Source organism: Mycteria americana, chromosome 2 (assembly GCF_035582795.1).
Source record: "Mycteria americana isolate JAX WOST 10 ecotype Jacksonville Zoo and Gardens chromosome 2, USCA_MyAme_1.0, whole genome shotgun sequence".
Classification (NCBI taxonomy): Eukaryota; Metazoa; Chordata; class Aves; order Ciconiiformes; family Ciconiidae; genus Mycteria; species Mycteria americana.
The window spans coordinates 160,748,573-160,765,901 of NC_134366.1; the positions used below are offsets into that span (position 1 = coordinate 160,748,573).

General features: G+C 42.2%; 1 protein-coding gene across 1 annotated transcript in view; it reads right to left on the reverse strand.

Moving 5' to 3' along the window:
• Window positions 1-16,642, reverse strand: part of ENPP2 (ectonucleotide pyrophosphatase/phosphodiesterase 2) — a 54,711-nt gene extending 38,069 nt beyond the window's left edge. The window contains exons 1-8 of the mRNA XM_075495764.1: window positions 16,610-16,642; window positions 16,209-16,311; window positions 10,086-10,241; window positions 7,829-7,954; window positions 5,716-5,776; window positions 4,367-4,464; window positions 3,182-3,261; window positions 1,866-1,985 (exon numbers count right to left, since the gene is read on the reverse strand). Of these exons, the coding sequence (XP_075351879.1) occupies window positions 1,866-1,985; window positions 3,182-3,261; window positions 4,367-4,464; window positions 5,716-5,776; window positions 7,829-7,954; window positions 10,086-10,241; window positions 16,209-16,311; window positions 16,610-16,642 (777 nt within the window). The remainder of the gene's footprint in view (window positions 1-1,865; window positions 1,986-3,181; window positions 3,262-4,366; window positions 4,465-5,715; window positions 5,777-7,828; window positions 7,955-10,085; window positions 10,242-16,208; window positions 16,312-16,609) is intronic.
• Between the last annotated feature and the right edge of the window lie 687 nt (window positions 16,643-17,329).

The window sequence follows — 17,329 nt, forward strand, 5'->3', positions numbered from 1 at the left end:
TACATTATTTGTGTGGTTTTTTGTTTTTAACACTTCTTCAGATCAGCTGGTTTATTTTATCGTTCTTACTTGTGTATGCAACACTCCCCCCTGTCCTCTGAGAATTTCATCCAGTGTATGGTCATCCACTGTTGTGTAACTTTCTTGAATTCTTCTCAGCTGACATTTTTCATGACCCTTGTTTACAATCCAGAGAGACTTTTATTCTCTGAAGCGGCATAGGTGTTTCTAATGGATGGGTGTGGGAATTACCAATATTCCCCACTCAACACAGCAGGTGATGAAGTATTTATAGAGTTACACTTTACTTTAAAAATATTGTAGTTTAAAAATAGAGACATTTGTACAATCCCCAAAAGTTAGTGCCCCACTAACTCCTACCTAATTGTGATTAAGGTAAGATGCACAATTAAATTTGCAATGCATAATTAAATTACAGCTGCTTAACAAGTTGTCATACAGCAGTTGAACCCCAATATTTTCTATGAGCTCAACTGCAGCGGGCATGGTTTGTTAGCTGTGTGGCTCTGGCTGTAGCTGAGATGGAAGAAGAGGCTACCCACTGCTGCCCTTTCACTGCTCCTAGTTTTGATCCTGCTTCTTTGCTCACATCTAGGGGGATAATAGCCAGGCACGTTCCTCACCCTCTCCTCTCCACACAACCCATGCTAAAAGCTAACCCAGGTCATAGCTGGGTGAGGGAGTGACTTCGCTCGCTGTTATGCTGACTAATTTTACAAGAGCCCAAATACCTCATGCTGGCTCAGCTACAGCCAGACACATCTGCCTGTCACGCATCTGCCTGCAGCTCTAAATTGTCTTGTCTCGCATTTGTTGCGGACTAAAACCACATGCAGACAAATAACACACACACTTGCTAAGCCTAAAACCATCTGAGTAACTTCCTTTAGTCTCTTGGGATATCTCTGTCTTAAGAGATTTGGGGAATGACACTGATCACTTTAGCAAGCAGCAATGACAGATTATGGTGTTCCCAAACCCCTACCAATTTCCCCACCTCTATCATCCCAGTCTTTTGTGGGGTTAACTGGTCAGGGAGCTTTCAAACTACAGTTCCCTAAGCAATCAGTGCAATGAAATGTGCGTGCACCTTGGCTGCTTGTACATAAAACTTACTACTTTAATTTAAACCCGCTTCTGGTGGCAAAGCAAGCCACCACAGCATGCACTAATAGGGGAAAGTGCAGCAGAAGCAAGGGGACCTTCTTAGCTGTAGTGAAGCAGAATACTTTGAAGGAGGCCATTTCCTTGCCCAGAATAAGGATTCAGAGCTAGAGAAAGCACCAAGTCCAACACTAATCTAAGAGAGAGGACCTGGTTCAGCCACTGCTCCTGGGCTCAAGGCAGAAATTAATTCACAAACTTCTACAGCCTCTGCAGCAAGTCAGGTAACAGCGATCGCTTGTGGACTTAACAAACAGTAACTATGAAGTCATGCCGCGCTATGCTGACAGAACATTAATACTAAAACTGCCACAAGAACATTACTAGGATGAAAACCTGAGAAACCCTTAATGAAAAGGAAACATTATGCCACAGTGATGAAAATATAGTAATTCGTGTTAAAATGCTGCCTAAAGTGAGTTTTTTTTCCTAGCCACATCTAATTTATACTTATCAATGCAAGCACCTTTCCATAATCAATGGCTTTATTATTCTGAAAAGCAAAAGCCCACTCAAAATTTTACATCAAATTGATAGACACAGGGCCAGCCAGGGGGGAGATTAGGTACAAATTGTTCACAGATGTATTTTTTTAATTATTATTATTGGCTATGTTCCACAGCACCGAAGGAGGGGAGGAGAGGGAGGAGGGAAGGAGGAGGACGGAATCTGAAACTTACTGGTTGACCTCCCCACCATCTGTGATTGAATTTCTCTCGCCCTCGAAGACTGAAGCTGGCATCAAACACTGGGTCATACATCGAATTGCCAACGATTCCATGCGATTCAGGATAGAGTCCCTTTGTGCAGAAGTAGATTAATTAGTAAAACCCTAATGCACACAAATCCAGTTCTTCATAGCTATCTGCAAATACCACTAAATTATTTTAAAATAGGTATCTTTGTAACTGCACAGCAGAAAAGTTTTTAACTTTAAGATAAGCACATTTAAAACTGGCTGTAGTAATGAAAGCAGTAGGAGAAGATTGAATTGTGCTAAAAAGCACAAAAACTCCTGTTACTCGATACTTTAAAGTATTTTCACACTGGTTAGAAGTTAGTTTGAGGCCATCTAAAGTAAGCAAAAATTTATGAAAAGAAGATTGATTTGAACTTTCAGTTCCTCTTCATGAATTCCCTTTCTGGAAACAGTAATTCATTCTCTGGTTGCAAGAGTAACACTTAGCATTTCCATTTTATAATGTTTTATCTTCACCAGAGCCTCTGTGAGATCCAAGCAAAAATCGAGGCAAGTCACCCGAAGCCATGGCTTTATATCACAATTTGTCCATCAGTAAAGGCAATTTAAGAGGTTTCTGCTCTTCTCCCTTTCTCTTGGCCCTCTCCCATCCCCAGCTATTCATTTCTCCATCCCCTCCTTTCTCTTCCCATTTAACATTCGTGCAGAGGCTGCAGGAAAAAAGGAAGGGGAAAAAAATGCAGCTGCAGGTAGGAAGTCCCTTAGCCCAGCTTTGGGAACACTGTCATTGTCACACAGGAGTGTTTGCATCCCAGGGTGGGGACAACCCGGCCACCAGCTGTGCCACCTGAGTGCAGAAGCGATGGTTCGTTTTAATGCAGGGCCAACGCAGCATCCGGACACACTCAGCAGCTGTAAATTGTAAGTCGGCTGCTAAGTCAGACCCACTGACTTCAGCTACTCCTATGAAGGAACAACTGCTGGTTGTATTCTGGGTAGGATTTCAGGGGTGGTTTTTTCCCCCTAGAAAAACTGTGACCTGTAATTACACAGCAGTACAAATAACTGCAGAAGCAGGCATAAGAAGTACAGGAAAGCTGTAACACAGTGTATAATGGTAGATACACTTTATCTCAGAACTTCAGAATACTCAAGAAAATACTTAACATAACTGAAGGCTGAAAAGGATGGACAGCAAAGCAGTTTTATTAAAGAAAAAAAATCTTGCTTCCCACAACCCACATTTCTACTGCAATGCAACATCTTATCATCAAAAAGTCCTTCCCAGGGACTTACAGTAGCAAGGGTGTACAAGTTGGGGAAGGTTTTTGTAGGGTAGACTGGTCTCATGTAAGGAGAATGTGTTCCACAAGATCCTGAAAAATCGATAGGGAATGCAAACATTAGGAAGTGAAGCTCTCAGACATGGAAAACAAAAACAGAGGAAGTCATTTGCTGTGACTTAAAATGCTGCAGAAACTGGTTAAATGTTAACCGATTTAAATGAACATTCTGCTGCTTAACATTGGCAGGTCTTCCTGTGAGACAGTAGTAAATCCACACATGCACTCTTTGTACTTCACAATAAACAACTGAAATAACGCAGCCAGAGGACTACAGAACCAGTTACATTTCCACAGACTATTTTCCTTTCTGAGCTAGCCTCCTTCCAGAGTCATTAGAATATCTTGCTAAGTAAAACAACATGAGAAAACGCAGACTAATTTTAAGTGACAAATATACTAAAGCTGCAGTTTCACAATGGGCTTTGGCCGCAGCTCCCCAGATGGCTACACAAACATGAGGGCCAGCACACACACAGTGAAAAAAACAAAACAAAACAAGCCAACCAAACAAAAAAAACCCAAACACCTTTCAAGGGTATGGGTACACACACAAACTGCCGTGCTATACTGGGAAGCTCAAATAGGCACTGCATCTGGTACTCCACAAACCCAGGTGGATGCCCGCTCCCCCAGAGGTGAGTGCAGGGCTGCTCATCGCTGGGCCATGTCCCCAGCCAGTTATCACACATTCACTGCAGGTCCTGCACTCACTTACCCATATCTTCAACATTTCTGAATCAAGTGGAAAATTTTGTGGGCACCTCCTAATTAGCCTGTAAGAGTGCATGATACATATCATGTACTGAAGATGCATTTCTTTCCTGACAAAACCATATGAAGGTCACCAATTCTGAGCAGCGTTCCCCAAAGCAGCAGCTCTGATTGCTGTGCGCTGCTTTAGCCAGGATGCTTTCAAGCCACCAGTTGACACCATCTAAACCAAAGGGGACTTCTCCCATTTCACTTTCATGGAAAAAAAGACTTTGTTAGACCTTTCAGTCAGAGGACCCCTGCATTTGGCACGGCCCTTCTACTTGCCAGCTCCACACTGGCTCCTGCTGCTCAATGAACAATGAAAACAACTGGGCTGCAAGAGATTGTCTTTCGTTTATTGTAAGAAAACGGATGTACTCACTCAGTTTTTCAATATTGGGCATGACCTTGTTCCCTTTCTTCATATATGATGCACGGAAACCATCAACGGAGAAGATGATCAAAGGAGGACGAACAAAGCTAAAAGCAAAAGCAGCAGGAGTGTAAGGCAGAATTTCAAAATTATTTTTTTTTTATTTCCACTTGCTGAGACTTCAGAGAATCTAAAGTACAGTTACTGCATATGCTATATGTCTATAATTTTTTTGCTTACTTAACAGATCAGCACAAACTGATAATCTTCATGCTTAGTAACATCCAGTGTTCACTCACAGTCAGTAAAAAGGCTGAGCTCCAACATAAAAGACATCTTCCCTGAGCAGCTAAAAGCATATAGCCCAAAAAGGCAAGTGCTTATAGAAGGAGATGGAGAAGGAAAAAAAATAGTATGCAAGAGTACCCACCCTAGCATACAATCTGTAGTTAAAAACCACATGTCTCATGACAGCTGGTTGTCTCTCTTCACAAACAAAAGTCCGTGTAGTATTTTGAGTGAGCTCTGTAAGGCAGAGCTCATTCTCACATACTAAGGATGACAGTATTTCATGTTGTTTTATCACATTTTTTTTTACTACTGCTACTGGGAATTGACCGTAAGCAGGCAGAGATGTGTCCAGGATGGACACACCTGGGCTTTTAATGTTAGTCACCTGCTGCGTGGGTAAGCAGCCATCACTGTCACCAGGAGAAGCAGGGGCTCCTACCTCCTCCAAACTATCTTCCTAATAGCACAGACTGAGCTGCAACCCAACACAGCACCTGAGCAGACACTTACCTTTAAGGATAATAGTGAGCCAATTGGTTTCAAAAGTGCTTACTTTCTCAATGTTATTCATGTGCTCAAATATCTCACTAAGTCAAGCCTCTATCCCATTGCAATTTAGAAATCCTTTAAATTTAGGAAGAGAACACTGAAAGTACAAAATTCAATTAAAAAAAATGGCCTGACCTGTGTTCACATATGGCTCAACCTGAATTTTATTGAAATCAGAAAAACCTAAACCTTTCCACTGACTTCAAGGGAGTTTGGTTACCTTCCCTGTGCGGGTAAGTGAAGCAGGCAAACCCATCAGCAGGTCATCAAAGACCAAGAGTTCAAGCCCACATATCACACACCACTACTCATACAGCAACTCAAAGGCAAATGCATTACAATATTACCGGACTAATTGTACAAATGGTGAAGCACAGGAAAGCATCCAGCCCACAGCAATTCAGCCTGCGTGACAGGGCCAGTACAGAAATGCGGTGTTCAGAGATCCAGGGCAGAGCCGGGGACCATTGGCCTTGCTGCATTTGACTTTGCAGTTGTGTACGAAACGAAACACTTACCCTGCTGGACATTCAGGAGCCTTTATCTCTTCACAGTCATCATCCACCCAGTGGGTTTCTCCTACCAGAAAAGTCACATTGGAGTTAAAAAAAAAAATTAAAAAATCTGTGGACACAGCTACAGGTTTCACAGAAAATGTCAAAAAAATAAAGTCTGGCTCCAGGTGATGGACTGTCTTGTCATACTTCCCATGCATAATGAGCAGGTCTTTTCACAAAGCTGAACAAATGATCTGGTTATATTCTATTCAACAAGAATATCCAAACTAGCACTCCTAGAAGTAGCTGTTAAAACTGGAGTTAAAAGTGTCCTTTTGACCGCAGGAGACAGTGGTAATGCTTTAGGCACAGTGGTCATCTATTTTAATTTTTTTTATTTTTGATCTGTCAAAAACAGGTAGTGCTGCTTCTGGCTGTGAATTCCCACCCTCCTCACCACCAGCTCTGATGTCTCCATGAGCTGATTCAGCTGGCTAAAGACACAAAACAAAATTCATTCTAGGGAAGAAAAACAACCCTAAATAGTTTCCAGCTGGTTTAGAGAGCTGATCAGCTCATGGATCAGGTGAGACTCAGACACAGCTAAAAAAAACATTAATACTCTTTCAGAGCTAGATTAGTTAAAATTACTTTATGTAATCAACTGTTTTCTTAAGGTTTTCACTGCTGAATGCTGACTATAGAGTGGCTTGTGACTTGCACTTTCACAGGTCAATTGAAAAACAAATTATTAGCTAATGAGACTCGCTTCCTGAACCTGGCACTATTAAAGGAACTGCAGTTCAATTAAAAGAACAAAACAAAAAGCACCATAGAAAAGATCTGCAGGAAATGTGTCCTGCAGCAATTCCAACTGACCATGACAGGAGGTGGAGGGACAATTTCCAAGGAAAAAAAAAACAACACACTATCCTCAGATAGGCAAAGGCACGAATAAAGAGGAAACACTGTTCTCACATAAGGCTTACTCCTGTCAAAGTGCCAGGGTCATTGAGATCATTTGTTATTAGCCAATTAAACACAGATTATGTACATTAAAGCTCCAGACATGTAAATTCCTCTGTCTTGACCCTTGTAAGAGGGAGCTCACAAAAAAGGCAGGAACTGAAAACTATACCAGTATTTAAGTGGTCTCAGCCTTAGGTTTCTTTGAGAAGGGGAAGAACGTAATCTATGGGGACTTGCTGGAAGATACGTATTTCATTTGGATTCCCAACAGCAAAACTCAAATAAAGAAGAAAAGATGTAAAGAAAGTATGGATCTGGACCATTATCATTTTCTGAACATATGCAGGTGGCCAAAATGGTGTGGAAGAAAAAATTTCAAACTGTAACCCTTCCACCAGTAAAGTTAATGAATGAAAAAACTAAGAACTAGCTGAGATACAAAAGTGAGAACCTGTAAAGCTCATTACCAAGGATCAGAAGACCTGCTCCGAATGGGAGATGCATTACACAAGGCAGGACATGCTCCAAGAGATCGGGGTAGAGGATGAAAATTAAGCCTTCGCAGCCCATCCACCCACCAATCAGTGCAGGCCATACTGCAGCTATGGTGTGTCTAGAAGGTGGCATGGTCATCCCCAACATGTTACCTGAAGCCTGTGCCACCCACCTGCAAAATACAGCCCTTGTATTCTTGCAACCCCTCTCTCACAAGAAACAAAGCCTACAGGTGTTAGGCCAAGTAGTTTGAGCAGGAGCTTTTGTGGTGGGGGTGGGGACAGGTCTTTGAGATGGAGATAACATATCTAGGAATGCTCCATTCCTTCCGAGACCATCAGATATCCCTGCTTTCCCTGTGATGCAGACAAATGCATCTGAACACTTTTGTGGTTTGCTTTAAACTCTTCTTCATCCAGCCACGCCTTTTCTCTTTCTATCAGTATCTCTACAGGCAAAGGCAATGTCCTTCTACTATCAACAAATTAGAAGTATTTGTCTCTGCTAGTGCCCAAAAAATTACAAATGTAATTCCCCATTCTTCCCCCCTCCTCCCAAAAATCAGAACTAAACATGGAGAAGGTTCCTTCTTTAGAAGAAAATTCTATACCCAGAGGGCTGTCTTCTATAAGGTTTGGAAAGATAAGAGGTAGAAAGACCGAAGTCGTACCTTTGCAAATGACCTGGTAATTAGTACAACAATCTCCTCTACTTAAGCAGTCTTCAGAGCAGTGACAAGCATTGTCATCATTCCTGGTTTCTCCACAGCGATCTTTGGTACATTCCCAGCCCCGAGCTAAAATATTCACAAGGTAAGCAAGAATGAGAGATTATAATCAAAACAAAAAGTACTCACTCAAGCCATAATGACAACACTCTAGTCGTTAAAGTTGGATGTAAAGTTTATGGCCCTATTTTAGGGATTTCAAGACCTCTGAAGTAGGCATGTCAACCAGAAAGAAAAAGGACCCTTTTTGGGTCCTGCAGGTGCAGGAGGGCTTCTCCACCCACACACAAGTGCTTCTGCTATCCTCAGGTGGTGTACTCCAGGCTTTATACAACCCAAATGCCAGGAAAAGTGTGGAAAGGAGAAGACAAGAACAGATCTTGAAAGATAAATGGTGGGGCCGGGCGCACAAACTAAGAATTCTGGTGTTTCTTGGGTATCCGTTCTTTTTCTCCGAACTATTTGAGTCCCCGGCTCAATCCATGGGAAATAAAAGAAAGTTGAAAAGAGACTATGTAGATACAAATTGATGCTTTACTCCCATCACTTCTTCACCCGCAGGGGGAGATTTAGCACCAACTACAAAGTTATGAGAACAAGAGCTGCTCTTCAAGGAAAAGCATGGCACGGCTGCTGTAAAACACTCCAGCTCTTCTCATCTTGCAAATGAAGTCAGCACCTAAGGGCCTGTCTAAATTAGGGTGCTCTCTCAAGGGCAGTACATTGCTACACTTTGGAACAGGGCCTAAGGTTGTAAGCATATGGTTTTCCATATCCTGGCCCAACTAACAAGAAATTTTAAAAACCACTTTACACAACATGCACCCAGTAGAAAACACACCACATCAGAGCCATGTCTTTTACCCCCTTTTCTCCTTTATTTGGGGCTTTTTTCTGTAAATAAGTAATATTTCAGATTGTACATGTGATAATTGCCTTAATAAATGCCTATGGGAGTATATGACAATTCACACAACAGTCCCAAGGGCTATGCAGATATCAATACACATATGTGGACATGGCGTGCTGTGGACAGGAGGCTGAGGAACTGAAAATCTGCCCTTTGGCAGCAAACATCTTGTATTGTGCTGAAAGTCTTCAAAAAGAGCCTCTCATTCTGCAGTCATTTACACCAGGGGCAAAACAGCATCAGCCTAAAATTCAGAAGTTTTTGGCCTGGAACCAAAGTAGTTTGTCATACTGGATTAGCTCACCATTTTTTGGTACCAAGCTAAAAATGATACCATTATAAACAGAACTGAGGAATTCAGGACTCTCAAGCATGGTACATCCGTGGGAACGATATTTTTAATCATTAGACTTCTCTTCTGTCTGCTTCGTAATTCTTTGATAAAGCAAGAAAATGTTTAATGGCAAAAGTAGAAGGCACCTGTGTCAACTCTGACCACTGTGCAAACACTCAAGGAGATGCGTACAACTAATAATTTAAATGCACTATGCTAAGAAGTAAAACATAACTCATGGCCCTCTTTGAAGTTTTCCTTGCCTATGACTCATGAAAAAAACAAAAAGAGAACGAACCCAGTGCTGTATTTCCATCCCCCAGGGTCCAATGAATTAAAGTCAAACGTTTTTACCAGTGTGTTATATGCATCCTGACATCTGGAAATCGGAGTCTGGGGCAAGGGTAACAAGCCCAGCCTGTCACCTGCAGCTCGCTCCGAGAGGACCTGCGCCGCTTCAACGCTTCCAGCTTCAGAGGCGCCTTCACGAGTAACCGTAATGCACAGTCCACAAACAAGCATGAATTGCTCCAATATTAAGTTATTACTTGGGAGAAAAAAGGATGGCTGACACAGAATGACCAACCTCCAGCCTTTACCATGGCTCTTTTCATTGTACCCTGAAGGTCAAACTGGTGCCTGAATGCTGATTATTGCTTTTAATTGAGTATCAGAAGATCTACTTTTCATGTAGTATGAATAGTACCCTGCTTTTTCTGCTCTGGAAACCATGGCCGAAGCCCAGCAGTGAGGAGCAATAGGTGTGCATCTCTGCTGCTCCTTGCAAGGAAACATGGGCTGCATTTTGGGCAGAGCCGAGCCTGCCTGGCAAGGTGAGGTGCAGAGGAGATGCAGGTTATGGCAGGGAGCTCTGGTTTGTTGTGGCAGGTTCTGACCGCTGGCATAAGCCAGGCATCAGCAGCGCCCAGCGGTGCGGGACAGGAGACCCATCGTACCTGTCTTTAAGCACAGCTCATCAAAGTCGAAGCAGCAGCTGTTGTAGCTCTTGCACAAGTTGTCACAGCGGCAGCCAGGAGGCTCTGCCTCTTGAAGTTCAAAGCATCTGTTTTTGCAGGAGCCAGAGGTACTGATCCAGGGGGAATCTGACAGGACTGTGTGGAACAAGAAACAGGGCAACATCTGTCAGGCTGGCAGTGGTGGGACGGGCAGCTCAGCCCCAAGCCACTTGGATAAGCAAAACCTCAGCTGCTTGCTATGAGAAAGAGAAGGGAGCAAGGAGAGAAGGTTGCTTGAAGAAACAACAAAAAAAACCCACACCAACCCCCCCCCCAAAAAAAGAATAAATTCCAAAAAGGTTGCTCTTTTTGTGGAGGGGGGGAAAAAAGTGGCGGGGGGGGGGGGGGGGGGGGGGGGGGGGGAGGAGGAAGCAGCGTGCTGTGATAATGTCCTGCAAAGAAACAGCCCTGGCTTTACCTCCATAACAATCAAGAGATCATTAGCAGAAATGTATTGAAGTCTCCAAGGCCCCATTCCAGGAGCTGCAGCTATTCCTCAGAAGCAGGGCTTTGTTTTCAGAAACCAAGTGACATTTTCATGGCTGGCTGGGCAGTTTGCATAGGAAAGGACTGCAATTAATCTACATGCAGTCAGCAGGACTTGGTTTGTTATACTGGAAGGCGCCAAATCAATGTCAAGCGTGAAAGAAAACTGTAAGATGCCCTATAAATTAATGGAGAGACAAGGCAAGGCTTTTTGGTGGGCTTCTGCAGAGCACTAAATTATAAAAACTTAACAAAATACAAAAGTATGTAAGAAATCAATATTTGATCTGTGTGACTAAATGTAGGACTGCCAGTCTGAAACCCATGAATAATGTATTAGACATCGATAATCTATTTATTAGTTAGGGCCCTTACTGTCAAAGCTGATACGTACTTCTCTGCTCTTTTCTCAAAACTAAGTATTTTATACACTTAATATATTTTATAAATTTTATACATTTTTCCTATAAGATAAACCTTCATAGCAGGTTATATGAAGCAGAAAAAATGTGTGCTACTCTCCAGGGTTAAAGTATTTTATGAAATAATATAACGAATGTATGTTATTCTTTAAAAACAGAGGTGTTGCAAGAAAAATTTCACAATGCCTTTTTTTCCTTGGAAAGACCTATTAAAATTAAGTCTTTGAAATTGTCTTGGGGTTTGTTTTCTTTTAGACCACAGTTTGGTTTTGGTTTTGGCAAACCTCACCATGATTAGCAGTATGATTTTAAGAGGACTGATGCAATGGCACTTTTGGGAAACAGTTGCTCTGATCTTTTCTTATAGATTTTTCCCCTACTCTTTTACATAGCTGAAAGTTTAGTCTCCACATAAACTGAGGGAAATTCTCTTCCCAAACAAGATAGCATTATGCCAACACCGTGAGAATGAATGGAAAAGAAGGTGGAGGAGGAGTTTGGAGGTGACATTGTAGTAGCTGATATCCCACCAACTCCCATCCCCAGCACTACTACTCCACTGCTTCCCTTGGAGTGGCACTGGCACTGGTCAGACACCAGCATAAACCATGTCAGGGAGCAAACCTGGCAGCAAATCAACCCTACAGGAAGATAACAGGTAAGAAAACCAAACCTACCATGGTTACAGTCATGGATTATGGCAGTGGCAAGGCACATTCATACGACTGCTGGGAAAGCTAGTAGTAGACAACTATGGCTCTCTCTGCTTTTGTGTTTTTTTCAGTCAGGTCAGTAATGATCAGAGCAAGTAACATCATACACACAGTGAAGTTTCACTCTATAGGTACATACCCTGCAAGCATGCTTGTAATGAGCCATCAATATTTTGGCCATGTGGAGTTCCAAGGAGCTAAAAGTCGTGTATCTTTGCTGGCAACACACAGATGAGTATTTTCTTTGCTCACATAAACAGGCCACAAAGCTATGTTAGAAATTAATCACATGAGAATTGTTTCAAAGCATGCTAACACTCAGATTTTCAGAGATATGAAGTCTTGTTCCTTATTCTTAATGACAGCTGGTTCCTGCCAAATGCTTCTGAAAATGTGTTACTAAAGAATATTTCCATGTTATTTAACCTCTTCTACTACTTTCCTTTTTGGAAGCTAGGTAATATATGATCACAGATCCAGTAAGCTGCAAATCAAAGGTATTATGGACTCAGAGGTATTACGTACTAGCATACACTATATATCCCTTACACTGGTGTTGACCTCTTTATTTCAAAGGGATGAGAGAGAGATCATTTCAGAAGGTCAAAAAACACATGTCAACATGCGTTTAGGAAAGAGAAGGTGTAAATCTGACTGCAGATTACATAAGGGACAGAGTCAACTGCAGCTCAAGGAATGTCTAGCTGTTGTAAAGAGCAGCTCATTTATCAGGAAACCACTGGAACAAATTGCCCACAGAGGCTGTGCAATCTCTGATCTTGGAGATTTTGAAGAACAGGTTAGACCGAGATCTGTCAGGAGCACTTCAGCAATAACTGACCATGTCCTGGGATATAGAGAAGGTCTACATAGCTGTTCAAGGTCCCCTCTAGCTCCATCTTCTATAACTGCACGTAGGGTTTCCACTTCACATAAGAAAGGTTTAGCCCAGCTACCTTGTCTGTTATTTTTTCACATCTGTTGACAACCACTTTATTACTGATGTGACAAATTATCCCAAATTACTTAGCAACTTCAAGTCACACCTCCTGAGTCAATGTAGAACACTTTCCATATAGCAGCACAAAAGAGGGCTTCATTTAATTCCTCTGATCTCTGAATACATTAAGATCGTTCCTTTGTTTATCACGCTTGACCTTGCCTTTGCAGCCAGACCATGATTTTCAGGTCGTGCACAATGCCATGGCATGGGTACTGGTGCATGCAGAATAGTTTGAAAATATATCATCAGGAACTCCATCCCTGGTGAGCATTTTCAAATTAACAGAAGCCCCTGTACAGAACAAACTTACACAATTTCAAAATCCTTTTCAAAATTCCTGCATCCTTCCACAGCTCCTGCAAGCAGAACATGCAGCAGGCAGAGGGACCTCAACACGAAGATCCTCCCCTCCTTATTTAATACATAAAGCTTTTCACATCTTTTTCCATGCATTCTTTTTTTGGCCAACTAAGCTCAAAACAACCATTTAAGTTTTGTCTCATGTCATAGGTTAGAGAGAGGAGTTACATAGGGCAATAGTGCCTTCCTGATTCAGTCCATGGAGATTATTACATTTCCATTGTAAATGTGTTATATTTACCTTGGAAAGTGCCTTATCAAACTATTTGCTCTGATTCTATCTGATTACAATATTTAAAAAAAAAAAATCCTTTTAATTCCAGTAGTATTTCAATCATAGGACTACACAATATAGACATGTTTACGCAGTCATTACAGGAAGGAGACTACCTGGTAAGAATTTGCCATTTCGGATGCTATGGATCCTATATAGAACCTATATGGATCAACCAAATACCTAATCAAAAAATCTGGAACGCCAGTTTTGCTAGATAATATTCATATTATGAACTTGCATCTCATTTTGCAGAATGCCATTGCAATGAGAATGCCATTGCAATGAGTAAAATTTCAATGAAAAGTCACATAAAATAAAAAATACCTCCTAACTGTTCCAATACAAGAAAGACATGACTCCATTTTTAATGACATCCTTAAAAATCCAGTGAGAAGGGATAGAAAAACATCAGTGTTTCTCCTTCCAAAACTTAAGATATCACCCTATCATGACCAAGGAACATGCTTCAAGAGACTACTAAGGCCATTTTCCCTGCAAGTGCTTACAAAGATGTCTAGAAAGCTCATAAAGCAAATAACTTACAAAGTTATAAAAAAATGGGAGCCTTGCTTCTCTAATGTCTTTTAGAAACTTTAAGTCAAAAAATTATTTCAATGAAATAATTTGTTGGATACAAAAATTAAACATTTCAAATGTATAATGGTATATATATCTGTGCACTGTAAAAAGAGAACAGGGGGGTTTTAGGCATTATGGTACTTCTCTGATATGCATTAATAAGGGACTAGGAAAAAAACCTTGTTGGTTTTGACTCATAGATGAGTTCTATGCTAGATGAAAACTGAAATTTGCTTATAATCATGGCATACCCCTGGAGAAATAACAAATTGGTCATATACAGTAATGGTTGGTAAAGAGACAGTGTTTTGTCAATCCAAAATAATTAATTATGAACACCAAGAAACTTGGAAATAGATAAACCAAAGCAGAGTGGAGTTGAAAAAGAATTTATAACAATCTTATATTCTGGATATTTCATTGCACTGGGCTTCTGAAGTAGTACAACTGGAAGTCATGCAACTACGAGAGCCTAAATAGGTTCTTTCATCACAGTGCTCTAATTTTGTTAAGAAAAGCACCTCTCCAGTGTAACCTTTTACTTTCTCCTTTAGACAGATGTGACTATAATACTTTATTCTTTGCTATCACATCCTTTTTTTTTTACTGCAATAAAAATAACCAAGCTGCGTAAACACAGAAAGGAAAAACCCTCCATTACTTTTCTGTCTCTCATTGTTGCACCCTGGACTGGACTACTTCAATGCCAGGTGCTGCTCCAATCCCACCTGTAAGCAAATTCTCAATAGACTGCCAAAAGTACCCCACCTCCTACCCTCTTGCAAGATAACCTGTATTTCTTCCTATTTTCCTGAAATGCTGAGCTAAACCTCCTGCTATTGGAAACAGCCCACAGCTACTGATCCCAGCCCTGGTAGTGTCGAACAGTGCTGGTTGGCTCAGCAGGGTTGGCACTGATGAGCTGCAATGGGTCCCCAGTATCAGACCTTTGGGACTTCAGGAAAAATCAACTGAGCAGCCCTGCCCTAAAGCCTAGATGGTCACCAGCGAAAGCAAAGCAACTGGCAGTCAGGTGTTGAAGACATGAAATGCAAATCCTTCACATCACTATTACACACACTATGCAACTGCTCTACAGTTAACGTACTAGAAGTTAAAAATACAAATAAATTTGGTTTTCAAGCAATTTTTTTTTACTGTTATATAAAGATCAAAAGCAACAGCCGCTATCTTTTTGGTTACCTAAAATGCCTCTGCTCAGTGATCAGCAGCCCTGATTGTGGCTGTGATTAGGCACCAATTCCTGTGAAAGACCGGGGAGAGAGGCACACTGATTACCACGAACACAACAAGCTCAGGCCACGGTAAACAATTTTATAATTAAAATTCACAAACTATCATTACAGATGGGTATTGCAAATGAAACCCTTTCACTTCAGTTGTATTAACCAGCTCTAAGTCAATGACCACAGGTTTCCTTTCTCCTGCCAAAGGAAGGAACAGAGACACAAGTCAAGCCTACTTTTTTTTTTTTTAAAGGAAAAAAAGACTAGTTTTCCATTTTATATATTTTTCCACTTGGACTATGCCTTAGCTCACAAACCCCTATACTGCCCCAGAACACAAACAATAGTCCCTTCTGTGGCATGTTCTTGCTTTCCTCCAAAGAAAAAAGTAGGAGGCGAAAGAAAAACAGACGACTTGGTGACAGCACATCTGCGCGAACACCTGCTCTCCTCTCCCCGGCCCTCTCTGCTGTCAGATGTCTGCCGTCTGCTGTTCACAAACCAGCATGACCTCAGGAGCCACAGAAATCCCAAAAGCTTTTCTCACCAGCGCCTCTTGAAAGCATTAATCAAGTTTTTAGAAACCGCTTCAATAGCTACCAAAATAAAACCAGTACCCTTAAACCCATCGGGGTGTTTCTCTTAGCTCCAGAAGGAAACCGTGCAGAGCACAAAACATGGCAAATGCTATGTAGGAGCTGATGAGACTGGTCTCTGTGAGACTGACAGTGCTCAGTCCTAAAATAACGTAGATTTTCCATAGTCACATGCACACAGAGCAAAAGTTTAAGTAAATAGGAGACCTATAGGTGAGTCCCAAAGGTCAACTGACTCGGGCTCGGCGAGTTATTTATTCTTCTCTATATCCTAGAGGGAAAAGGAACAAGCAAACTACTGTTTCGGAGTAGGAGTGGTTTCTAACCACAGTATGTAACATAAGGGTATTGCGATGTACAATTTATGTCCGTTACTGTACCTGAGACCGGGCCCTCATCCCATTCTTCAGATCTCCTAAATCGATTTGTTGTAAATCCCATGCAGACATTTACTCCAAAGGCAAAAGCAAATAAAGATATAACCTGCAAAAGTAAAACAGCAAAGTGAGCAAACTGTGCAAAAAGCGGGACTTTGGAGCTAAGAGCATTACGATTAAAGGGGCAGAGATGGTCCTCTGTACATTCGAGCTCCCCAGCACTGCAGTTCCCATCACTGGAGCAGCAGCTGACAGCGTCACCGTTGGAGAGTAACACAAACCAGAAGGGGTTTATGAATAAAACATCTCTGTCCGAAGCTGAAACGCTCCTTTTTGTATGAACTTATTCAGGAGAGACGGGCTACTCCTCCTCTAAAAGCAAACACGCTCCTCTCCTCCCCTACCTGGTGCGAGTGGACGCAGCCCTTCTTAGCCATACTAGAGAATTCTTGAAAAGCCTGCGCGGCACCGTTGCCTTTTCTTTATAGTGAGCGCAGAGCTCTGTTTGCTCTGGGAGTTCGGGCTATTAGCTACAAGTAATCCCACCTGGTGAGGTTGACAGGCTCGTGTGATTTGTCCAGGGGGTGATTTCATCATGTTTCACTCACAAATCGCAGCTCCGAGTGCAAGAAGCTCCAGGCATCATCCCTCGCTGCGCCCTCCCCCCAAACACACACACGCACGCTTTTATGTGGTTTCCTCTGGCAAAGCAGGGCTTTCTTATGTTGCTGTGGCCAATAGCTGTTCCTGCTCATTTTATTCTCCTCGCAAAAGTAACATGGTTAAAAGAGAAACCAAATGCGTCTCCATCTGGCTCGGAGAAGAAGGGGGGGAAGCTCACTCGGGGCTGCGACATGAAAATATCCCGATGCCACCCTCAAACCTCACCCAACGTTGCAGGCGTTGCTGCACGGTGGGCTCGGCACACGGGGCGAGCACGCAGCCACAGCTGCTGACCTTGCGACAGCCGGGTGGGTTTTGGGAGCTCGGGCACCCGTCTCATTCTCCAAGGGTGCTCCTGAAGTTTCTAACTGGGTCGCAGAGCAGAGTCCCCCCAAAACCTGGGACACCTTCAGAGGAGGGGGTTATTTTTCAACGCTGTTCTCCCACGCTGCTGTGGCAGT